Source organism: Rhineura floridana, chromosome 2 (assembly GCF_030035675.1).
Source record: "Rhineura floridana isolate rRhiFlo1 chromosome 2, rRhiFlo1.hap2, whole genome shotgun sequence".
NCBI lineage: Eukaryota > Metazoa > Chordata > Lepidosauria > Squamata > Rhineuridae > Rhineura > Rhineura floridana.
In genome coordinates this window covers 1,778,421-1,804,960 of record NC_084481.1, presented here as the reverse complement: position 1 = coordinate 1,804,960, position 26,540 = coordinate 1,778,421, and the positions used below count along the sequence as shown (strand labels likewise).

The 26,540-nt window shown below is 41.5% G+C and overlaps 1 protein-coding gene across 1 annotated transcript in view; it reads right to left on the bottom strand.

The window, feature by feature from the left end:
* COL4A1 (collagen type IV alpha 1 chain) overlaps positions 1-26,540 on the bottom strand; it is a 200,916-nt gene that overhangs the window by 30,273 nt on the left and 144,103 nt on the right. Inside the window, exons 35-43 of the mRNA XM_061607562.1 lie at positions 23,222-23,320; positions 22,919-23,008; positions 22,626-22,765; positions 21,092-21,218; positions 20,915-20,995; positions 14,875-14,973; positions 9,275-9,325; positions 6,274-6,459; positions 5,659-5,792 (exon numbers count right to left, since the gene is read on the bottom strand). Coding sequence (XP_061463546.1) covers positions 5,659-5,792; positions 6,274-6,459; positions 9,275-9,325; positions 14,875-14,973; positions 20,915-20,995; positions 21,092-21,218; positions 22,626-22,765; positions 22,919-23,008; positions 23,222-23,320 — 1,007 coding nt within the window. The remainder of the gene's footprint in view (positions 1-5,658; positions 5,793-6,273; positions 6,460-9,274; positions 9,326-14,874; positions 14,974-20,914; positions 20,996-21,091; positions 21,219-22,625; positions 22,766-22,918; positions 23,009-23,221; positions 23,321-26,540) is intronic.

Genomic DNA, 26,540 nt, shown 5'->3' with positions numbered 1-26,540 from the left:
ACTAAAATACCATCTTGAAGGTTAGTTCCTTGAATTGTAGACACAAAATCAGAGGATGGCACCATCCGTGCCTTCAGAATTCAACTTACGAGTCCAATTAGTGAAATGATGAATTTTGAGAGGACTGTTAAATAAGATTCCAATGAATTCAGGAAACACTACATACGTGGGTGTGCCTTTCAATCATCTTGCAACATTGAGGGCAATCATCTGCCTGTTGAGGGCAGCAGCCTGTTAGAACCCTTGGTCTTGTCTATCCTACAGGCATTACAACACTTCTGGTACACTCTCCTGCAATCTTACCTTCTCAGGAATGGCATATTTCATTAATAAAGGACTGTCTTGAGGCTAGGAAGGTCAACAAGTCCATATTTGAGTATTCAAACTTTGTTAGCTGTTCACTTAACAGGAAACGTGTTAGGATTCAGATGCTGTACTCATCTTTGGGTCAACAGATCATGATGCGCAAAAGCATCTAGTATCTGTACAATGGATGCTCTGGAAATCATGGTATCCTTGGCCACCAGTGAGGGGCAATTAGGATTACTTCAGCTTTTTGGTCTTTTATCATGCATAGGCTGTTGTCCATGAATATCAATAGATGTCTTTCCTGGATACATGCCAGAAGCACCAGCTTCACTGCCCTGATTTCCAACCAATTTATGTTTCTCCTAGCTTTTAAGTTTCCCTGTTCAACTGTGTTCCCTGTCTGGATAGACTGGGGCCTGTCATGATGACAATCTGTGTAGCAGTCTGCAGAACGACCTCTCTGGTCAACTGATCCACATGCAGTCGCCAGCCAAGGGACTCCTTCAGTTTTCCTGTTATTCTTCTATCCTTTTAGATACATAGTAATATAGTGATTCTGCAGTAACTTGGATTCCTGTCTGGCACTCTCCTCTTCAGTTGTCCAATAGTCCTGGAGGATAATGACTGCCCTAACCCAGAGAAAGCCAAATGAGGACGATAAAGCCACAATTTGATATAATATTTCCAACAAAGTATTTCAACATATATTTTCCATAAATTAAAATAAGAGAGGAGTATCAAGTTTTGCTCCCAAACAATTTATGAAGTGTTTTTTTCTCTCCACACAACATCTCAATCTTCCAAAACCTTTAGAATTTTGAAATTCCATACACAGTTAAGGGCAGTTTGTAAGGACGACTGGTAGAATTGCGCCAGGAAAAAAAGTTGTTCAGTAAGTCCAAGCACTGCACACAAATTCACTATATACTAGCAACTAGCATAAGACAGCTACTGTATCAATTAAAATTATCATCATCATCATCATCACAACAACATTTTCATCATCTGTTACTTGCCTTTCATCCAAAGGTCCCAGGGTGGGTTAGAACAATGTTAAAATATGACATTAAAAATAATTTGAAAACAACCTAAAATCCTGTCCTGCCCAAAGTTGAAAGACTCAGTCGCAGTCGCATCTTTGATTTACTCTCTTTTTATTAAAGTGATAGATACATCAAAAGCTTTACGGCTCATTAACCTCTCTACGCTTTCTAGGAACTTTTACCCTGTACTAGCACTGACTAAGCATGTCTTTGCAGCTCTCAGACATTGACTCAGCAACTAACCACTCCCTTGAGTCCACCTAAGTAGGCTTGGCTTTCGCGCATAAACAACGGCTCCTCCTCAACTCTGTGGGTTGAACTTTGTGCCTCTGAAGCCTCCGAGTGCTGGGCAAAGGGGGCTTGATCTCAGCTTCCCCCATCGCCTGGTGGGGGCTATCTGTCTGCTCAAGCATGGGAAGCTATGGGTGCTCAGCTGGGGAACGTCAGGTTGACAAGGTGGTGCCTCTGGTACAGGGGGGGAGTGTCTAATGGGGCAGCCTCTGACAATTCAGGTTGGGCTCCAGCAGGGGGGGGCAGGATCGAGGGGAATTGACAGGGTCAGGGGTCTGGGCGCGCTGTGAGCTCTCCTTGCTGCTCAACCCCTCCCTCAGCTTGTCACCCCAGTCCTCAAAGCTGGTGTCGTCCTCATAGATTCCTCCCCTCCCACCCTGGGTAACAACAAATCTCAAAATAGGGTGGGTCCTAAAAATATATGTCTCAGATGTCAAAGGCCAGGGTAAAGAAGTGCGTCTTCAGCATTTGCCTAAAACTGTACAGTGAAGTTGCCAGATGCACCTTGGTGGGGAGGGAGTTCCACAACTTAGGGGCCACCACAGAGAATGCCCTCTCCCAGGCCACCATCCCCCAAACTTCCAAGATTGGCAGAACTACCAAAAGAACCCCCTCTGCTGATCTCAGCACCTGAGAGAGTCTGTAGGGAAGGAAGCAGTTTTTCAGATCATTTGAGGCTTTAGCATGAGCACCTTAAACTGAGCCCAAAAACGAACTGGCAACCAACGCAGCTGTTTTAAAATGGGGGTTATATGAGATCTAAAGGGAACCCTAGCCAGTAATCTGGCTGCTGCACTTTGGACCAGTTGAAGTTTCTGAGTCATTTTAGGATTAGAAATAAATAATATAGAGAAGAGATGAGTAGCTTTCAAGGAACAAAAGCCTTACCAATTGATCCCATCCTACCTAAGGCCACTTTTAGATATCACCTAATCTGTTTGAAAAATATACTCTGCATATACTCTGCATTATGTCTTAATTGGACTACTATTAAGTATGCTGTGTGCGGCTGCCCTTGAAACCCACTCAAAGCTTCAACTGGTGAAGAACGCTGCTGCTAGAATCTTAACTGGGGCAAAATGCTTGAAGCATGTGACACACGCACGTATACGGACTCCTGCCCTAATGAGGAAGATAACCTGAACTCTTATTTCTGTTCCACCAGCAATTGAAAACATTCCCCTTTAAACAATCTTTTGATAACATTCTTCTGTTGTTGCTCAATATAATGTTGTTGTTATGTGACTTCAAGTCGATTACGACTTATGGCGACCCTATGAATCAGTGACCTCCAGTAGCTTCTGTTATAAACCACCCTGTTCAGATCTTGTAAATTCAGGTCTGTGGCTTCCTTTATGGACTCAATCCATCTCTTGTTTGCTCTTCCGCTTCTTCTACTCCCTTCTGTTTTTCCCAGCATTATTGTCTTTTCTAGTGAATCATGTCTTCTCACGATGTGTCCAAAGTATGATAACCTCAGTTTCATCATTTTAGCTTCTAGTGATAGTTGTGGTTTAATTTGTTCTAACACCCAATTGTTTGTCTTTTTCACAGTGCATGGTATGTGCAAAGAGATCGGGAATACTGAATGATCCTGACTTTGGTGTTCAGTGATACATCTTTGTATTTAAGGACCTTTTCCAGTTCTCTCACAGCTGCCCTCCCCAGTCCTAGCCTTCTTCTGATTTCTTGACTATTGTCTCCATTTTGGTTAATGACTGTGCCAAGGTATTGATAATCCTTGACAAGTTCAATGTCCTCATTGTCAACTTTAAAGTTACATAAATCTTCTGCTGTCATTACTTTAGTCTTTTTGACGTTCAGCTGTAGTCCTGCTTTTGTGCTTTCCTCTTTAACTTTCATCAGCATTCGTTTCAAATCATTACTGGTTTCTGCTAGTAGTATGGTATCGTCTGCATATCTTAAATTATAGATATTTCTCCCTCCAATTTTCACACCTCCTTCATCTTGGTCCAATCTTGCTTTCCATATGATATGTTCTGTGTATAGATTGAACAAATATGGTGATAAAATACACCCGTCTCACACCCTTTCCGATGGGGAATCAGTCGGTTTCTCCATATTCTTACAGTAGCCTCTTGTGCAGAGTATAAGTTGCGCATCAGGACAATCAGATGCTGTGGCACCCCCATTTCTTTTAAAGCATTCCATAGTTTTTCATGATCTACACAGTCAAAGGCTTTGCTGTAATCTATAAAGCACAGGGTGATTTTCTTCTCAAATTCCTTGCTCCATTCTATTATCCAACATATGTTTGTGATATGATCTCTATTGTCTCTTCTCTTTCTAAATCCAGCTTGGACGTCTGGCATTTCTCGCTCCATGTATGGTAAGAGCCTTTGTTGTAGAATCTTGAGCATTACTTTACTTGCATGGGATATTAAGGCAAGAGTTCGATATAATTACTGCATTCTCTGTGATCCCCTTTTTTTGGAATTGGGATATATATTGAACGCTTCCAGTCTGTGGGCCATTGTTTAGTTTTCCATATTTCTTTACAAATTTTAGTCAAAATTTGGACTGATTCAGTCTCAGTAGCTAGTAGCAATTCTATTGGTATGCCATCTGTTCCTGGTGATTTGTTTCTTCCAAGTATTTTAAGAGCAGCTTTCACCTCACATTCTAAAACTTCTGGTTCTTCATCATATGGTTCCTCCGTGAATGAATCTGTCATCCTTGCATCTCTTTTATAGAGTTCTTCAGTGTATTGCTTCCATCTTCCTTTTATTTCATCTCGGTCAGTCAGTGTGTTCCCCTGTCGATTATTCAACATCCCTAGTCAAGGTTTAAATTTCCCTTAAATTACTCTAAACTTTTGGAACAGGGCTCTTGTTCTTCCCTTTTTGTTGTCCTCTTCTATTTCTATACAATAACTATTGTAATAGTTCTCTTTGTCCCTACATACTAGTCGCTGTATTGTTGCATTTAGGGTTCTGACCGTGCTTCTATCTCCTTTTGCTTTTGCTTTCCTTCTCTCTTTAACCATTTTAAGAGTTTCTTCAGTCATCCATTGAGGTCTTTCTCTAACTACAGGTATTGTCTGTTTGCATTCTTTCCTGATGTCTCTTGCTTCACTCCATAGTTCTTCTGGTTCTCTGTCAACTAAGTTTAAAGCCTCAAATCTGTTCCTTATTTGATCTTTATATTCTTCTGGGATGTTATTTAAATTATATTTTGGCATTATGATTGCTTTGTTCTTCTTTAGCTTTACTCTGATTTTCAATACGATCAGTTCATGATCTGTACTGCAGTCTGCTCCTGATCTTGTTTTTGCCGAAAGTATGGAACTTCTCCATTTTCTGTTACCAATTATATAATCAATTTGATTCCTATATTGACCATTTGGTGATGTCCATGTGTACAGTCGTTTTTTCGGTTGCTCAAAAAATGTGTTTGCAAGAAACAAATTATTGGCTTCACAGAATCCAATAAGTCTTTCTCTTGCTTCATTTCTATCTTCTAAGCCTCATTTTCCCACAATTCCTAGTTCTTCTCTGTTCCCTACTTTTGCTTTCCAGTCCCCCATGATTATCAGCACATCTTGTTTTGGTGTATGATCAACTTCTTCCTGTACTTCTGCGTAAAATCTCTCCAATTCCTCTTCTTCTGTGTTTGCTGTTGGAGTGTAGACTTGGATGATGGTTATGTTGATAGGTTTCCACTTAAATCTCATTGATATCACTCACTCAGACCTTGCGTTATAGTTCATAATTGTTTTTGCTACATCACTTCTCACTATTAAAGCAACCCCATTGAATTACTGCTTTTATGTTTGCTTCTATATTTATAAGCCACTTTCAACAACTTCTTTTTAGCGGGGAAAAGTGGGGTATACATTTTTAAAATAAAAAATGAAATAATAAATATATACTGGTTTAAATTAATTACCAATAAATCTAGCAACTGAAAATAATAAACTAACAACCACAATGTCTTATCTAATGATACTATTATGTGACAGATAAATCCGCTCATGCTCCTAAAATTAACTTACAGGGATTCCTTGAGGTCCCTGGTCACCTTTGAGTCCAGATCTTCCAGGTGATCCAGGCCAACCTGGACTTCCTTTTTCTCCTCTCGCTCCTGATGATCCTGGAGCACCTGGAGACCCTTGTGGCCCAGGAACCCCTAAAAGAGGAATGGAAAATTATTTATTGGCAATATTGTTTTTAGAAGAAAGCAGCGGTGCCCGGCCAAAGAATGCTCGACCATGGCTCGTTCTTGCCCTACATAAGTCCAAAGGAGTGCTTCGGAGCAGTAACATAACTTCAAATATACAAAATGAATCTGGGCTTTCACAATTCCATTTCAATAATCTTGTGGAACCTGGAAGGGACAGCATTTGAAATATACCACCACCCTTCAACAGATCAGTTGTCATTATTTCGAAAAGAAAATGTATCAAATGTACCTAATTAAATTATTGAACCATGGAGTTTCTCCAGTTAAAATGCACAGCACCAACATTTCCATTTTAGGAGCAGACAAGTGTCAAAACTTAAAAACCTTTTACTGATTTTTTGTTGTTGCTCTTGAATAAGTATTGCAGGATGATCATTGTATGTTAATTCTTTGTTAAGTTTGTAAAAATATCTACAGTTACTCTTACCTTGAAGCCCAGGTCGACCTTGGGGTCCCCGGTCACCCTTCGGTCCCTCTCCAACTTTGCCTGGTAATCCAGGAATACCCGGTTGGCCTGGAGGACCCTGTGGGCCAACAAATCCTGACTCTCCTTTTGCACCAGGAATCCCTGGACTTCCTGGGGAGCCTGGGAAACCCACATTTCCTTTTGTACCTAAAATTTAAAATGACCTTCACTGTGGTTAGACAAAACATGGAAGAGGAAAAAAATTGCTAACCATGCTGATCCATAGGAATAAAATTCACAGAAACAGTAAAAAAATGAAGGTGTTGTTCTACTATCTTTACACTGGGCCAGTACTTGTCAATATGTATCCTAGAAAGGTATTTTCAATGTGTCAGAAATGCCAAGGTGGTGAGAGAACTGATGGGCAGTTTCTAAGGGCAGTTCCACTAATTATATTTGTCCTACATAAAGAATATATATATATATATATATATGGGAAATTAAACTGCAAGCTAAGTCTTGTGAGCTGCAAGACAAGTCTTTATTTTGCTACAACATCATCACCATCATCAATTGTATGCCGCCTTTCCATAGTTAAACCATGCTCAAGGCAGCTTACAACATAAAAAAATTACATTTCACTCGAATAGTTACAAAAATATAACTAAAATGTATTTTAAAAATATTTTTTAAAATGTGATGTAAGTTGGGAGATCAAAGGGGTCCCTCACAGCTTTGTGATTCTTGTTGCAAGAGAGGTTTGCTCAGAAGAGGGTTAATGAAACTTATCTTGATGGCCCTGGAAATTGGCCCTTCTTTGTTACAGAGATGCCTGTCAATGGACAAGCAACTGGGGAAGGAGAGAACCATTTGGGAATGGGGCACAGGGTCCCTTGCCCCCCTGGCTGGGGATGAGTGTGAAAGAATAGCCTATCTCATCTCGCAGCTGGAGCTGGGAATACACACACAGCCCTGATTTTGCTTTCTGTGAGAATCCAGCGTTATGGCATTGGGGAGCACTGCCAGAAGCTTAATGCCAGTATCTGCTGAAGTGTTAAGCCCTTCTGTGAGCACTACCATGTTATGTGTAAATAAAGCCATGTATCACAAAGATACCACAGTCCCAAGTTACCTTCAATCTAAGGAAACCAAACTCAAGGTATGTACTGGCATTTCTGATATTGCTCACTGTTTGGAGATTAGGGTGCGTGTAACAATGCCATGGGTTGGGAATCCACGGCACACTTCATAAGTGGTGGAGTACTCAGACATCATTGTGTGAAGGGGCCCTAGGACACTGCACAAGAACCCAAGTTCTTAGGATAGGCTTTTCAACAGTGATGCCTCTGTAGTAGTACACCATATAAAATTTTACTGGCATTGTAGGGAAATTATTATGCCAGTGCAGGGTACAATTATTCACCATCCCTGCTGACTTCTTGATGTCATTCTGCAAGAGGAACAATGGAAGACCCATTTTACCAAAATAATTGTTACAAGATATGGCAAGAGTACAGAAAACCAATTAACAGGAAATGTTCAAGGGATATTTTTAATTTCTGACTTGGTGCCTCGTGTAAGACACTGTGGCCGGGAAGACTTATTTTTGAAGCTAAGACTTTGGAGTCCAGCCTCTTTTCCAAAGGAGCACCAGGACTATCATGCTACAGAATATTCTGTGTGGGAATCTGTCATAGTAGGGGTATGTATGGCAGCATGTGAGAACGCACTACATGGCAGCTCCTGAATGGTGACCAAGGCTGGCATTTGTGCCATTATCAAAGAGAGCGTAGCTAGCAATACTCAGTAGGGATGGATGATGAATTCATCAGCCTGTTTTCAGCACTCCTAGCTGCTTTTCCAGGCACGGTCCCTTCACAGTGGAACCCCTCCTTGCCCCCTTCCTCTGCAAGGCAGCACAGTTATTTGCTTTTCATTATAATCTAAATGAAATGGGCTATGTCTCAAGCTGGGGACCAGGGGAGAGATCTTCAAAACTGATTGAAGTTGATTATATTGATTCTACTAGCAAATTCAGCCACATATGAATGAGATAAAAATGAGAGGGAAAGTGAAAGAGTCAGACTTTCAGATAACAATACATCAAAATTATGTAATGATAGGGTGTAATATGGCTCTACAAGTCTCAGGCTCAAAGACACAATTCTTTGGAGACATAGGTGATTAAGAAAAAGATAAGCTGATAATAAGTTACCCATTGATGTGAAAAATTCCGGTACTCCAAGAACAAATATTGCAGAATAGTCAGTTGGGAGTTAGCTGCTGCACAAAATGTTTATGGCTGCTTCTTGAGTCTTATGGAATCCCAGTGCTCCTCTGACATGTTCAAGTGCCCAGCTCTCCATAGTCTACAGCAAGCCTGGGGAACTGTTAGCCCTCCAGATGTTGCTGACCTACAACTCCCATCATCCTTGATCACTGACCATGATAGCTAGGCCTGATGGGAGTTGGAGTCCAACAACAATTGGAAAGCCACACGTTTCCCAGGCCTAGTCCACAGCTTGTTCAATGGCTCTTTTTCTAGCTCTCACCTCACATGTCATGGATCTATCTGCCCTGGGCTCCTGCATTTACACAGCTCCTGACTTCCGGCGCTTGGGGTTCATGGGCACTCTCTTCTCCATTCTTGCCTTTCGATTGCCCTTACAGTCTGATTGCTGGATTCCTGTTTTCCTGCCTTTTCTTTATTTTGTCACTGACATAATGACAACTGCTTTGGCAGCTTGATTTATTTACAGAGCTGATCTTGCCAAGACTCACCTGTGCATCCCTGATCTTGTAGAACCTATTTATGTCTCAGCTTTCCAGACAACATTCTGCTTATTAAAATTAGTCAGGCAATATCTTCAAGCATAAATTATTCTACCAAGGCATGCCTGTTTTATGAAGTCATTCTCAATTTAAAGATGACACTTCAACCTAATCAGGATATCATATTTCAGCTTTACACATTACAGAATCTTCATTTGGATCTCTTCACATGTAATGTTCTTCCGGTTACCTTTTTCTCCCTTTGAACCTTGAAGTCCAGGAAGTCCTCTACCTGGAATACCTGCAAAATGAAGACAGCAACACTACAGCAAGAAGATTTATTACATTTCACTGTTGTATCAAAGCCCTACCAAACTCCTGATGATGATTCACACATTAGAAATTAACCACTATCCTGGAACTTTCTTCAAGAACATTGTGGTTTTGCCTCTGTTTTCTTTCAGATCCCTTCTAAAATATAGTTGTTTGATGAAGTCTCTGTGCTGTCTGCTGCACCTTGAATAGTCATTGATTACCAGAAATGTTGGCAACATAAAACAAAAGGAAGAGTACTGACAGATATCATGGAATTGCAGGGATGGCGTCAGGAAGGCTAAAGCCTTGAATGAGCTGAGGATAGCGAGAGATGCTAAAAGCAACAAAAAAGCTTTCTTCAGGTATGTCCACAGTAAAAGAGAGAGAAAAGAAATGGTGGCACAGCTACTCAATGAGGATGGCAAAATGATAACAGATGACAAAGAAAAGGCAGAAGTGTTCAATGCCTACTTTGGCTCAGTCTTCTCCCAAAACAGCGTCTATGATTCTCCTGGGCAACATGAAGTTGAAGGGGCAGGATTGCAGCTTGAGACTGATAGACAAATGGTCAAGGAATACCTGATCACTTTGAACGAGTTCAAATCTCCAGGGCCCGATAAACTGCATCCTAGAGTACTGAAGGAGCTGGCTGAAGAACTCTTGGAACCACTGTCTATTTACTTCGTGAAATCGTGGAGGATGGGTGAAGTGCTGGATGACTGGAAAAGGACTAATGTTGTCCCTCTCTTCAAAAAGAGCAAAAAGGAGGAACCGGGGAACTACAGATCAGTCAGCCTGACATCAATCCCTGGGAAAATTCTGGAGCAGATTATAAAGCGATCAGTCTGTAAGCACCTTGAAAACAGTGCAGTGATTACTAGAAGCCAACATGGATTTATCAAGAACAAATCTTATCTATTTTTTTGATTGGGCAACCTCCCTGGAAGACTGTGGGAATGCTGTAGATATAATATATCTCAACTTCAGCAAAGCTTTTGACAAAGCCCCCCATGATATTCTGATTAGCAAGCTAGCTAAATGTGGGCTGGATGGAAAAACTATCAGGTGGATCTGTAGTTGGCTACACAATCATACTCAATGAGTGCTTATCAATAGTTCCTTCTCACACTGGGGAGGTATCAAGTGGGATACCACAGGGCTCGGTCCTGGGTTCAGTGCTCTTCAACAGTTTTATTAATGACTGGGATGAGAAGGTGCAGGGAATGCTTATCAAATCTGCAGAAATTATACAAAATTCGGAGGAACAGCTAATACCCTGGAAGACAGAAGACAAGTTTTACACTTAGGAAAAAGAAACCAATGCGGGGATACTTGGCTCAGCAATACAACATGTGAGAAGGATCTTAGAATTGTCGTTGATCACAAGCTAAATATGAGCCAACAGTGCAATGTGGCTGCAGAAAAGGCAAATGGTATTTTAGGATGCATAAAAAGAAGTATAGTTTCCAAATTAGGTGAAGCATTAGTTCCCTCTATTTGGCAATGGTTAGGCCTCATCTTGGGTACTGTGTCCAGTTCTGGACAAACTGGAATGGTTTCAGAGGACAGCAACAAGGATGATCAGGGAACTGGAAACAAGGCCCTATGAGGAAAGACTGAAAGAACTGGGCATGTTTAGCCTTGAGAAGAAAAAACGGAAGGGAGATATGATAGCACTCTTCAAGTACTTGAAAGGTTGTCACACAAAGGAGGGCCATGATCTCTTTTCGATCATCCCAGAGTGAAGGGTATGGAAAAATGGGTTCAAGTTGTAGGAAGCCAGATTTTGACTGAACAGCCGGAGACACCTCCTAACTGTTAGAACGGGACAACAATGGCACCAATTACCTATGGAGGTGGTGCACTCTCTCCATCAGAGGCAGCTGGACAGCCACCTGTCGGGTATGCTCTAAGCTGGATTCCTGCATTGAGCAGGGGTTTGGACTCGATGGCCTTGTAGGCCCATTCCAACTCTATGACTCTATGATTTTATGATAAGAATTTTCATTTTAGGCTGCAATCTTATATATACACAACTAGGATAAATCTGACTAGACTTACTTCATACCCGATTGCACTGTTAATTGCAGTTGTCAAGAAAATGTACTTTAAGATTTGTCTAGCAACAGCAGAGACTGCAAACAAATTCCATTGGCTCACAGGATTATGACACCACAATTCAGATTCCACAGGTAAGTGCTAAAAATATATGCAACTAGTCTGCTGGTTTTTCACTTTGCTTTTTTTTATAGTTCTGCTATCACCTGCCAAAGGAACATAGGAACTTATCTTATACTGAGTCAGACCATTAGTCCATCAGCTCAGTATTTTCTATACTGTCTGGCAGCAGTCCTAGCCCTACTTGGAGATACCAGGGATTGAACCTGGGACCTTCGGGATGCAAGGCAGATGCTTTACCACTGAGCTATGCCTCTTCCTCTGGCTTGTACTACTGAGCTGGCCTGCCATTGTGTCTCTTTCCTGCCTTAGTGATCAGTCTGCTTTCTGTAGGCCACAAAAGTCTTGCCTTGACACAGCCAGGCTCTTTGAGGATGTGAACACTGCAGCCCCAATGAATTCTGTCCTTCCTGGTAGGGATGGGTGAGAATTTTGATTCAGTTCACATTTCAGGCAGAATTTATCCAATTTGCAATTTCCAAAACAATATGAGAACCGACCGAAACACAGCAATCCTTCAAAATTTGCATTTATTAGAATTTTGGGATGCAGTTTGCCAACTAAACAACATTTAAAAAAAAGGATATATTAGGGGAACGTGTCCATAAAAATGAATACATGAGTGCAAATAATATGCAAAAAGGCATGAAATCATGAGAAATGGCTTGCAAAAATGTGTACCTTTGTCAAAACTGCCTACAAAAATGTGTTTATTTGGAGAAATTCACACTCAAATGATGGAGAATTTTCATGAGGATTTTTAAAAAATTCACAGATCGCTATAGAAATGTAGAGAACGGAATTTAACATTGGAAAAGTGAGACAGAGAGAAACAGAGAACTTTCCATCCCTATTCCCTGGGGACCCTGAGAAGGGGGTTGGAGAGCAAAAGTTAGGGAACAGCATCCTGGGAGATGGATTATTAGGTTTGAATGAAAAGTGAGTGCACAGAAGGTATGTACTCTGGTATCTTGATTGCCTGATCTTGCAGAGGAAACCTCCAGACTTGGGGGAAAGGAAGATGGAAGCAGAGCAAAAGGGCCACCTATGAACTGTGGGGAGAGGGAGGTGGTGGGTGGATTAAAATTCCTTTCACTTGCTGGTTCAACCCAAGTAGTCAGGGAACAGAGGGAAATTCAGAGCACTTCAGATGGAGTTCAAAAAAGGTACCAGGCAGGCTTGGGATGGTGTTTGAATTTAGGTGGTGATTCCCCACCCCCACACAGCAATACGCCATTTGCCCTGGAATCTCTGCTTTCTCGTTCTAAGCAGAAAGTATACTATGAACATAATACAATGAAATATCAACCCAGAATTCAAACTACCAAAAACAATATTTCTAAATAAGGATGTGTGCAGACAAGTTTCTGTGGACCATTTGGTTTCAGTTTTGCCTTCCTTTACTTTTCCTATATATGTGCACTTCCTATGAACTCTTTTTTTAAAAAAATGTTCTTAATGCTTAATTTGATAATAATGTTGTTGTTATATGCCTTCAAATCAATTATGACTTCTGGCGACCCTATCAATCTTTTTTTGGATACATTCATAGAGTTTTCATGGTGAGAGCTATTCAGAGGTGGTCTACCATTGCCTTCCTCTAAGCCTACGGCACCCGGTATTCCTAGGTGGTCTCCCATCCAAGGAGTAACCAGGCCTGACCCTGCTTAGTTTCCGAGATCAGACAAGATCAAGTAGTATGGCCATAGATTTGGTAATATACCCATTAATAAATAGAAATATTTAGCCATAGTACTGGAAGATGGGGAGGACAGGAAGAATTCTGAGTCAAAAGTATAAAGGAGATGTATGATGATGAAATCACCAGCTTTATATTCTGCTAGGACAGGGCTTAATAAACTGTGGTCCATGAGGTTTATTCTAGTGATCCGCAGCATGTCTGGATTTGTGGTTGAAAATGAGTGATAGCACATCCATTGAATTAAATATTCATGTTGATTTTTAACTGTATTTTTATTGCTTCTTTTATTTCTGACATTGTATTTTATTGTATTACAATTTGAGTCTACAAAGAAATAAGATAAGCAATAAAAATACAGTTAAAAATCCTACAGTATCTAGCACAGCACATTACAATTGTTACCACAGGCAGAAAAAGAACATTAACTGGTCCACCAAGACCCTCAGCAATTTTCATGTGGGTCCATGGGTAAAAAAAGAGTGGGAACCAGCATGCTGGGATAAATTTAGTGAAAGGACTCTTAGAAGAAAATGGTGAAACTATGGTGTAAATTCAGCATACATTTAGAAGAAACAGGCTCCTGTGAAGTATATGATTAAACAATAAAAAAACACAGGATATGCACTACATTTCCACATCAGTATCAGGAGCAAATCATGCACACAAAATACTAGATACACCCTAAAACTCAGTCCCGGGTATTGTCTGAGGTTAGGTAAATTAACAGCCAATATTTTGGAAATAAGTTGTAAATAGGAACATAAGTATTGGAAAGCTAAACTTCTGTGAATTGCAGATTCGATTTTCGCAAAGCAAATTTTGCCAAAACTCTGTTGGCTATCATAGAGCCCGCAGTTGCCCTCACAAACAAGGTAGGAAAGGGTTAAGCTACTCTTGGGCAGAGCCAGGGAGATAACAAGACTCAGGTTACTGCTATCAGGCAGCTGTAACCACTAATGAGCCCAAGGCCCTATAAAGCCAGCAGGAGGGAATGTGCTGAGTGGGGGGGAAAGTTGGATGGAGTTAACAGTGAGCAACGTATATCGAGACTGTATGCTGTCGGGGACTGCTGCCGCCGTGTGTGCCGTGTGTGCCGTGTGTGCTGAATGCACAAGTAAAGTATTCTTGCACATAAACTGCTGTATATTATTGCTACCTCCCTCTGTGTCTTACATAACTACATTTTCGCCAGCTTCCAACACACTCTGTTTCAGTAAAAAGCCACAAAATCTGCCACTGAAATCACTGCTGTGGAGTTTGTCATATTCCTGTCTTATTCCTATCTAGCTCAGGTCTAGGAGTCCTACTTTATGGCCATGTACATGGGTCCCATATGTAAACAGTGTAATTTGGTTTGAATACTGAAAAATAGTTGCATTTGCAGTGCACATAATGTGCAGCATGTACAATCAAGGAAAAATTATGCATGCTCACATTTCTCTGGATTGTCCCCAGTCAGTGCTGACTTGTCTAGGAACCTTTCCACTGACATCCTGCCACTCTTTGGGATACTGGCAGGGACAAACCATGTCAATTCAATCTTTATTGGTTTTTTGTTTTTTAAACCTTACGAAACCTTCAAGTGGTTAGAGTATACAATCAGGCATTTACTGTAGTAAATATATACTCGAAGAACAAGAAAGGAAATGACTTACCTGGGTCACCCTTTGTACCAGGTGAGCCTGGGATTCCATCATAACCTGGCTCACCCTTTTCACCAGGAGCACCTAGGGGACCTTGAGACCCAGGGTCACCTGCAAAAGATTGATGTTTACATCTTTTAGGCTTCAGCATTTGTATCCCTTTTTCTCTTGGTGTAAAGTTAAGAAACGCATAAGATGGTATTCAAGCTAAAGGAAGCTGTTTTTATGTTCATAAACATTACCTTCCAGCAGCAGAAATCCATGGACTCCATTGCAATTAATCCTTAATTAAGGCCATACAATGAAAGTAAGATCTCTTGTTTAAAACCAACTCAAGGTTTTACAGAGAATAGTAGCCATTCTTGGTTCTGCTCAGAATGTTCCTAATTAAGATGAGACTCATTCAAAATCCTGCAAAGGCCTTTAGAGAACTTGCTGATGGAATTTTTGAGGAATTAGTGGCAAACTGGTGCTTCTTGATGAACAAAGTGCCCTGAATCTGAAAATGTAAGTTGCCAAATTTTCTGTTGCCTAATTTCACAATCTTAAAAAAATTGTAACCTTGCTCATCTGTTCACTTTTCAGCCTATTTATGTTATTACAAAGTTGTGACCTTCACAATTTCCAAAAATCTCTGATATCTCTTCAGAAAGCATGTAGTATTTTACATATACCAGTAGTACAAGGTTGGATACACAGATTTCTTGCAAAACCCTTTCTCTGCTCACCCAAACATTGTTAAGGTGCCAACACATGAATCATATTTTGATGAGAGAATTATAAAACTGGGCACGATACCATTGCAGTTAAAAGGAACTTTGCCATTTTCCACCAGTATGTTTTCGTACATCTACATTTGATCAGCAAACACTGTTGTGCTCTGAAGTTGAAGTTCAGTCCACTAATCTATTAACATATGTTCTATCTGGAAGGTAACATCTACAGTTCATGGTACGTGTCATGTTGCTGTTTTTACACTCTCATTGATGTGCTCCACATCCTTTCTGGTGTCCACAAAACATTATCTCCACAGGATTTGGAGATGGCATCGTTTGTCATCAACACAGGTTTCAGTTCTCCATTTTTAAGTGTCTATCCCCTGTCTTCAGAACTTAGAATGACAGGAATCTGTACAAGCTTGCTTCTACACTGTGCTCTGAAAATGTGTTGTTTTCAGGTGTTGTTGCAAAGCACCCTATGTTGGAGGTACTGATTCTGGCTTAAGTGTTGTGAACATTGTGTATCACATCTGATTGACAGACACTGCATTGCCATGATCACATGAGTGACAGACGAATGTTGGTGTCATGACCCTGGGATCAGATTCCCTCTTCGCAGGGAATGAGGTCAGGGATTCAGAGTGGGAGATGAAGTTGCCATCAGGGCCACTTCCAGATGCACAGAACCACCCAGAAGAGGAACCTGTTGTGCCAGTACCTCTCCGGCCAGAGGATGTTATGTTGCCTTCCACTTACTTAAGAGGGCTCCAGTTCAGATGCCCCAATGGAACCAGTCCCTCCACTTCATCAGAGTCAATGACTGCTAAAGCTGGCTGGACTCGTTTAAACAAGAGGCTCTTATCAGCAAAGGTGGAGCTAGCAACTCAGAAGTCTGACTGCTGTTGAAGCAACATTTGAACTCTGTTCCTATGGAAGGGGTGGCTAACCTGCAGCCCATGGGCCAGATATAGTCCACTGACACTTTTGGAGTGGCCTGTGAACATCCCCCAACGTTTCTATAGCAACTTTTTGTGTGATTTTTTTAAATCCCCCCATTTTAAAACTATTCTAAACTTTCATTGGGCTATACCTAGTGTCCTCAGATAATTTCAGGAGTTTTCTGTGTGCTGGGGCTTCAAAGTGCACCCCCAAATACCTCTTCTGTTGGTGCTTCTGGGTATACTAAAATTAGCACTAGTAAGAAGATGTTGTTGATGCCTTGGACAGCCCAAAGAGGACTGAATACTGTTGATTGTTGTCAAAGGTGTCATAGTGGGAGATTGATTCAAGAACAATGGAAGAACAATTAGCATAAGCAGGTCAGCAGTCAGCTGGGAGTTAACTAGTACTGCTTAACTGTGTTCGCTCTTTTGCTATACTCCTCAAATACAGAGCATTTTTTAAAGCGCCAAAATACCACATTTTCTGGAATTATTTACTTGGACGTAAGTCCTTCTGCTTAAGATAGTGAATTTTTGTCCCTTAAAGCAACCAAAGCTTTAATCCTTTGCATAGCAGAAAGCTTCACTTAATAGGATGGAATTTACTTCTGAATAGATATTATTAGGCTTGCTGTCAGGAGCTGTTATAAATCTGTGGTTTTGCTCCCCAGGGAAAGCACTGGGCTAGGAGGTGAGTCTATTTGTTCCTTTTGTGTAGAGATTGACGCAGGCTGCATGTCTCTTCCCCATTCCCTGCCCCAGCAGAGAGTGTTTGTATATATGTAAACTACTGTGTCTCTCCCCCCCCCCCAACTCTGGTTAGTGTGTATGTGTGCAGGCCTGGGGAGCCAGATTGGGTCCTGGCCAAGGGCCCCTGCAGCCCAGAGGGACCCTTGAGGAGCCCCTCCTTAGAGCAGGAGGGTAGCACTCCTGCTCTGCGATCTGCAGCAGTGTCAGATCATGCGACTCAATGCTGCTGCAGCTTGTGGAGCAAGAGCTCCGAGACCAACACACACAATACAGGCAGCGTGGGCTTCAACAAGATTGCTTGCTCCACCTACTGGTTGCATTTGCACAGCAGTGTATAAGCCTGCGCACTGTGCACACTTGCCTACCATCATGAAAAATGGCGGCAGGGGTGTCTCTAAGCGGTTGATGCCCTTGACACCCTCTTGGCTGATGGAAGGCATGCACACTGACATCAGAGGTAGGCGGGCAGGGTAGGTTTATTTAAGCCCCACGCTGCCTGTACAGGGAGGGGGTGTTGATTGTACAGTCACACCTGGCGCCGGCCCTGGCTGTGTATATCCTATATGTGCATGCATGCTGGTATACAGCCCTCAGAGGGAGGCTGAATCCTCAATTTGGCCCTCAAGCAGAAAAAGGATAGCCAGCCCTGTCTTATGGAATCTCCAACCGGAGCCCTGCATACCCCTATTCAGAGTGCTATTGCCTTTGTCTTGCCACAGCTGAGGCCATCAACTAGTTTTTCAGATGTCAGATTACCCTCACCTAACCCTGCAGCAAACAGTGATGGTTAATAAGCACTTTGCATGCTGCAATCTTTGTATGGTTCCTTAAGGAAGATGTGCTGCCATACCCTGTCAAGAGCTTGAAAAGGTAACAACATACTGTAGTCTCATGTGGTAAGTGTGGTGCATTCCATACATTAATGTATATTCTTCTTGCAAGTGTTTCTTCTCTCATCCAAAGTAGTCTGGAAGTGAGGTAGAAATATCCTGCTGCAAATATCCATGCCAGCAGGTACCAAGGCAGTATCCCAGCAGAATAGTACAAATGTGTCATGAGGATTATTCACTCCTTGGAGAATGTCTCTCTTCATGGGAAGCGTGTAAAGGTGTTACATTCAACTTTTGATGTCCTTGTTACTTGGTGCTTTTGCCATTAGCAAGAAATGTTGACAGTTCCGCCTTGTCAGTTAATGCCATGAAGGTCTTCTAGTTTGCAGGAAACATTTCCAGGGAACTCAGGAGACTGGTCAGGCATGTTTTGCTCAACACTGCCTGGTCTCACTTTTCATGGATAGTCAAATACAATGTGAGTTCTGCTCAACCTGAATTTAACACAGAAGCAATGAACAAGTGGCCAGGACCTCCAAAAATCTTTGTGTCCCAAGGGAATCCAATGGAAAGTATGAGGGCTTGTAATTACACAGGCCTGCTTGTTTGTGGGATCAGTGCTTTATAGGCAATTGACACTTGCAGTCAATACATCTGACAGCACAGTAAAACCAGTAGAAATAAAAAAAATTATTTTATTTTAAATGCAAAAAGTCTCAAAAGGTATGTAGTTAAAAAAACAGGAATTTTATAATTTCTATTATTGAGAAAGACAGGGGGCCCTTTGGGAAATCCCCCATAGCCCTGCATCTTGCCTGGTACTGACTGGAAAAGCTATAAAAACTATTAGAGTTGAAAGAATTCTATAAAAAGACAAACAAGTATACAATACCTGGACTGTGTGCCAGTAAAAAAAATGGGAAAAAGTTCTTTAGAGAAGAAGAGATACGGAGTACATCCTAAGGGGCCTTACCTAACCCCCCAAATATTTCTGTCATCCAGAAGGGTGATGGGATCCCAATGAACACCTGACTGGTACAGGACTGCCCTCCTGCCTTTCTCAAGAACACAAATTTGGAGTAAGTGTAAAATTCCCATTTTCTTTGAGAAAACAAATAATAGGGCAGTCATTTTTCTCTGGGATTACAACAGCAAGACTAAACAGGACCAAATGAGGGTTGGCCTAATGTTGGATTGCAAGTCTCACTGTAACAGAACTCTTTACAAGATCCATTATTCAAACGCCACATTAGCAGACACAAAGGAATTCATCTTGCAATGCTTCATGAACTGATGCCCCCGTTGCTATTTGGCCAATCTCATCCAAGGGAGAACTACCCCTGGAAAACAGCAGATGTTGCTAAACCTCTCAAGGAATGTGCTATGATTTCTTGTGGTAGACAATGGAGCTACTGCCCCCTCAGAAGGTAAAGGATGGACAACTGATCCTCTATTTGGGCTGCTACCTAGTTTAAGGTCTAGGTATGAATTTACACCCTTGGGACTAGGCCGCTCCTTTTTTACATTTCGTTTTTAAGTGTGACCCCTGGTGGTAGTTAATAATCTGATTCCTTCTTCCTCTGATATCTTTTTTCCAATCTCCTCCAGTTTTTTTTTTTGCAGAGAATTATTGATATTATAATCACTATTCATGAGTCTCCACTGGTTTGATCTTTATTCTAAACTCTGTAATGATTGCCTGTTTACTTCCTTTTCAAGTGCACTACAGACAGATTAGGCAGATAATCAAGTCAGTGTCTTCCCCCCTGCTGCTTCCTGTCTGTCACTTCCAATCAACAACTTACTGACGTCAGTGAAAGGGAATACACATTTGAGAGCTCATATGGACGGCAGTTTGATAAAAGTTTCGTTCACACAATCAATGATTTCAAAGCAAATTAAAAAAACAAATTGGGAAAAAAAGGAAGAATGAATTGGAAACCAGGCATGGAGAGTTGCTACTTCAAAATTCTCTCCACAAAGATCGAGAATATCAGAAATAATAATTAATCTGATTGCAAATATAATTACTGACAAAACGGTGCCCACTGCTAATCATCAGGATGCTCTGCCTACTAGCTAGTGGGATGGGATATTCCAGAGGATGATGACTGTACTCTTGCCTTTCCTTGGAAAATATTATGTGAAAGAGGGCTGGAACAGTGAAATCCATATGACCATGAATGACTAGATACAGTAGTTTTCTTGATGAGTGGTAAATTTTCAAGATACTGTCCAGTCGGATCCTAGTGAATCAGTATCTAGAAATATGTCTTCATGTACATCTGTGCCCAAGGTCATGTAAATTGCCCCTAGAAATCATCTATTTCTTTATAAATTGACCTAGAATGCTGACATTATATTATGAGCTCATGGAATGCTTTTAAGAAGCAAATCTGTTCAAGATGTCCCAAAATGAAGCCATTGGAAATAGTTGCAACATTCATGTCACAAACTTAAGGCTACATTTGTCCCACAGAACGTGCTGTTCATCTGTTTACTAAGCACCTGATTAGGTGCTTGTTTATGGCTCTTTGAAATTATAAAATCTGATTCCAATACGGGCTAATTTGGTCCAGATTTATGACATATAATGGCAGAAATGAAACATAGAAGCAAGAGTTCTACCAGCTGCTTTGCAAAACTTGCCTTTGCTTGTCAAATTACCTGCTTGTCTTTTAATTTTTAAAAATCCATATAACCTTAACATCAATATTTTTTAAAAATGCAGTGTAAATCATAAACGTGAACCATTATGTTACTGTTATAGAGTGAAATAGCACATCTGATTGTAAAAATATGATTTCTTTACCTGTTTTTCCTTTTAAGCCAGGAAACCCATCTAAGCCTGGGAATCCTTTTTCACCTTTTCCACCTGGGATACCTGGAACACCTTAAAAATAAAGCACAATGTTTTAGTTTTTACATCTGAATACCTAGTAGGCTTCTCTTTATCATACAATACTAAAAAGGGCTTCAGATTGCTTACCTGGAGAACCTAGAAGACCTGGTTCCCCTTTGACACCTGGGGAGCCAGGGATGCCTGGAATTCCTAGAATACCCTTTTCACCTTTCACTCCAGGTATGCCTGGACTACCTGTCTTTCCTGGTTCTCCCTGTATGGTAGAAAAACTCAAAAGTTTATTCTGCATACTTTCAAAAACATTTACAATATGCAACTTAAAATCATTATAATATTTGTATCTGATGCCCAAACCCACTGCAAAGTTACACTTAGGATTAAGCTCCGCTTTATAGTGCAATTGCATGTGGAGTTAACCTGCCTGTTGCCTCTCCATTACAAACCATGCTTGGGAAAGACTGATTGATGCAGTGGAGAAAGAGGTGGGTCAGGCCTACTTAACCCATTTCTCCCTGCCCATTGCTTTGCTCCTGAAGCTTCCTTCCCAGATATTTTTATCCCTCCTGGGGCCTAACCTGTGTTTAACCTCAGATGCCTCACAGAAGAAAGCAGCTGGGGGCGTTTCAAGGGGGAACTATTAGGCTAAGTATCTCTCTCCTCTCCCCCCCACTGCAAATCACCCCCTCCCAAGACAATGTTGAAGTAGAGGAGTGGGCTAGTGTTACATATGGCTCCCTTGTAATGTGTGAATGGAATTGGACTGCCTTCAAGTCGACCCTGACTTATGGCGACCCTATGAAGAGGGTTTTCATGGTAAACGGTATTCAGAGGGGGTTTCCCATTGCCTTCCTCTGAGGCTGAGAGGCAGCGACTGGCCCAAGGTCACCCAATGAGCTTCATGGCTGTGTGGGGATTCGAACCCTGGTCTCCCAGGTTGCAGTCCAATTATGTTTGGCAACGGGGGTTTATGAGCTAGGAGATCTGAAGGCTGGACAGCTAGTAGGGAACAGTCTGTTCAAGGAGACAGGTGAGATTTGGGAGATGGCTCAAACAGAGGCTAACATATTAGACAAGCAAGGTGAAATGGGAGAAAGGTAAACTTTCAATGGATCTCTGAGGACAGGAGGAGCTCCTTGCTTCTGGAGGAAAGGAGTGCATGCAGGTGAAAAGGACGAGACTTTGCACAATAATAAAACTAGCCTTCTAAATTGCAGGCTCTTTGCCCTTAGAGATGAATAATAAAAATATGTTTTCATTATTAAAGGAGTCATTATTTGAATCATTCAGTGTTTGTATCTACAAATGGGTTTGTGGAGAGGGGTAACTCAGGGTAAAGTCCACTCTTTGCATGTAGAAGGTCCTAGTTCAGTTCCCAGCATCTCTAGATAGACAAGGGAAAGAGTCCTGTATGAAACCTTGGACAATCACCACCAGTCATCGCAGGCAATATTGAGCTAGATGGACCAATGCTTTGTCTTGGTAGAAGGCAGCTTCCCGTGTTAATTTCCTTCTTTCCACAACACTTGCTTTGAATACATGGCTCAGCCCTGTACTCTTATACTCGAGTCTTATGTCTTGACATGAGAAAGAGACGCATTTTGCAAACTAACGTGTACATCATACAGGCCATTTAACATAGTTTATAGAGAACTGTGGATACCTTCTCACCATGAGCCCCAGGGAAGCCGATTCCTGGAAGTCCAGACTCTCCTTTGTCACCTTTCACACCTTTCACTCCAGGAAACCCAGGTTTACCTGCCTCACCTGGAAGACCGTGCACACCCTTTTCTCCTGGTTGTCCTAAAATCAAAAGGTTGAATTATATTTTATTTTTCTTCCTTAAAAGTAACATAATGTATCAAAATTAATCTGAATATTTTGGTTACTGGAAAATGGATGGCAAGTCAGTTAATGTAAAATTCCAAATTTCCAAAGTTCTAAAGTTAACATTACCTGGGATACCCATTTCTCCTATGGATCCCTTTTGTCCAGGAGATCCTGGTTCACCCAGGTGTCCTGGAGGGCCTTGGTCCCCTTTTGGCCCTAAAATGGAAAGAGGATATTAAAAATTATAATCAGCTACATGTCTCGTTTAAAAAGACTGTATGAAAGTGTAGTCCTTTACTGGTGCAGATGATATAAGGAGCCTACTACATTATGAAAGCACTCAGCAATGCTATAAAAGTAGATAATGTAATCAGTAATGGTAGCTAAGAGGTTCACATTAGTGTTAAAAAGAAAACCAGGCTTTCATACCTGCTTGGCCAGGTAAACCGGGTTCCCCATGCTTCCCTGACATTCCCGGTGTGCCAGGATCCCCCTGAGTTCCTTTCACTCCTTCTGGCCCCTGTTGTCCTGGAAAGCATAAAAATATTGCTTCATGTCATGAAGTTATGCCGCATATTTGGAGGACACTGACTGCTGTTTGTGCCTGCTGGTAGGAAGGAGAGAGATGGCAGAGCAAATCCACCTGCACCTCCCTCTCTAGCATTCTGACTGACCTTGAGGCCTGTGAGTTTTGTCAGGACTAGGAAGGAAAGAGGAAAACCAGCTGCGGCTTGCAGCCACCCTCTTTTTCTTTTGCATGTTTCTTGCTCTGTTGCTACTATGGAAAGGATGCTGGCGGGCAACGATTCATGCCACTCAGGGTGACAGCCTGATTAGGTTGGAGAGTGGGGTGAAAAGCTGCTCAAAAGCCAGAGACAGAGGGAGAATGAGTGGGCTGCCATAGCTGGAAAATGGTGTGGGAACTGTTACTAAGACCGTTGGTTGTTTAATCTGTTTGAACGCCCTCAGTTTGTTTTTTACCTAGGTATTTAGTTAAATTGGAAATTTCAGGTCTTGTCCTCATTGTACTTTTGCTAACTTGCCTTACGACACAATGGTTAACTTGTTTTTTGGGCCTGGTTTACATGATTTTGTAATTTTTGTATATTATTTTTCTCTGTTTATAATTTTGTTGCCCACTCTGGGAATGAAAATATTAAATGAAGTACAGGCTATAAATATGTTAAATAAACAAATAAACAAACAAATAATTGTGAAAATCACTCTGGGAATTTCACAACTAATCTGTGGTATGAACTTGGTCCTTCTAGTACTGTGAAGCAGTCAATAAATCAGGAGTGCCTTTGAGTTTCCACAGAATACAGAACTGAAGTAGAACTTGGCCTCCTTAGGCTTTAAACCTAAGACCTAGCTTTCAATACTAATGCTAAGCTACAGAACGTGAAACGTGAAAGCAGAAACACAAGTGATTCTGGGCATTTGCAAGGTACCTTTTTCTCATGAGTTAATGAATTCAGGGAGCAGCACGTCATAGACACGAAATACACAGAGCACAGTATCTCCTGTTGATGGGATAAAAGTATGAATGGCCTGAGGTTTTGTAAAAAATATGTGGAAGTCAAAATTTTTTATACCTCCTCTCCCTTGTTGCATGCCTTCTTTGCCAGGATATGCAATGTTAACTGTTTTAACTGATTTTAACATATTATTATATTGCAACTTGCCTTGGGATCTTACGGTGAAGGGCAGGTAAGAAATCTTATAAACAGATCAATAAAGCAGAGACTAGTTTGGTAAAGAGCATTACAGTAATACCTCCGTTCACAAATCCTCCAGGAAAGAAGCTCCTTGTAACAAAGTCTTTTTTGGGTGCATGGGGGCGAGTGCACACTTTGACATAGCCAGAATGTGGCTTCTTGTCTACTGGACTGCAGCTGCTGCAGGCAGCTCTCTCACGCATGGCTGGCACAGTGCTTCTTGCCAGGTGGCGCAGCAGCCTCTGCAGTGCCCTGGAATCCCTACTTACTACAGACATGTCTGTTCAAATGTAGGGGAGGATGGCAGAGAGAGAGACCAAGCAGGGCGGGGTGTGGCTGCCCCTTGCCTGCCTGCTTGAGTGTATGGAGAGGAGAACTGTCCTCAAAGCTTTAGATTGCTATAGCAAGATGATACCTGATAAAAGAAAAAAGCAAGGCAGGCATCCCTGGATGCATTTTGGAAGAAGCCGTCAAGTGGTTTGTATGCAAGGCTTACCTGACCTGGTTGTTTCATTTCACACATGCGTATTGTTAGTTGTGAATAAAAAGTTTGCTGAAATATGTTGAATTGCTCTTCTTTTTTGTGGTGTAGGGACCTATTCCTATTCTTTCCATGTCATTCCTACCTCTAGTATCAAAGTTTCTGTTAAAGATGTCCAGGAGTGCATGTACTTCGTTAATTGAGGTATTTCTGTACTTGCACAAAAACACATTTCCGTAAGTTGGAAAAAGTGGTAAGCATGCATGTCTTATTCTACTGTATGTATATCTGAAAGACTTCCACTTCTGCTGCACGAGTGCATGCATGCTGTTGCCCATATCCTGCTGCATGATGGCCTATACACAGTTTGACCACAGCACTAGGTTCTAGCTGTTCACTTTCATGATCAAGAATATATTACTGGCCTCTGATGCTAATATTTGATGTGGCAATGAGGAGACACCAAGCAGTGTATTTTAACTTCTGTACAAACAATTCTTTCTGTGAAGCAAAGGGAAAAACATCTCCCATACTACAAGTGGTACACTGTCTAAAAATAAATAAACAAACAGAAAATATGAAAATGTTTTTGAAATTGTGGGGCAGCAAGTGGTAGCACCTTAAAAACAGTTCTATAAATATGGAAGAAACGAAAAGTAAATTTGGTTTCCTGTAAATTCATATTCTTGGAGGTGACAAGGGAGGCAGTTGTCACAAATAAGGATAGCACCTCCTCCTAGCTTCAGGCACGGTGAAGCTGCTAGAATACCAAAGGGGATGGGGTCTACCTAGCTTCCCATACTAATCCAGCAAGCTAGGGCTCCTCAGGCCAATCAATCTGTCCAACACATTACAGGTCAAGTCTTCTTTGCTAGACGGAAAATAAGGTAGTGGTCTCTGAGGCATACAAGACTGGTCTGAATATCTCTCTCACTTTGCCTGGACAATACCCAAGGAGGAGATTATATGGATAGAAAAAAGTCTGGCAGGCTAAGTCCTTGATTTACTCTTGAATTGTTCCATCCTGGCTCCTGGCTCCTGTCAGATTACTGCTTGCATCCCAACTTTGATAATTAGACAGGTCTAGTCTAGGAAGTTGGGTGGTCCCTTCCCTTGGAATCAAAGCAATTTTATCTTTTCCACAATCAAGAGAAGGTACCATATAGATGAGATGACTGACTCCACAGCACCTCAGAAGAATGTGCAATTTCATGAATATGTGCATCCCAGGAAATGACAGTTCTATAATACTGCTATGATGTGTACATAACATGCACTGAACAATCGGTGTAGGCAACAAACAAAATTTTAGGCAGGGGTGAATGAATTCCCAAGCCCCTACACAAGAAAGGGACGTTCCATTTTGAATTGATCCCAGACTTAAATGGATGTGAAGATTTCAGTGAGACTTTCTCCACGGTACTAGCCCTTCCTGCCAGTTCCACTCCCAACAAATAAAAAGCCTTGTACCTTTGTGAGGGGGCAACTGGAAGATGGGAGGATTCGATAGACAGCTCTGCCCACCCACCTGGCTCTTGATTTTGAAATG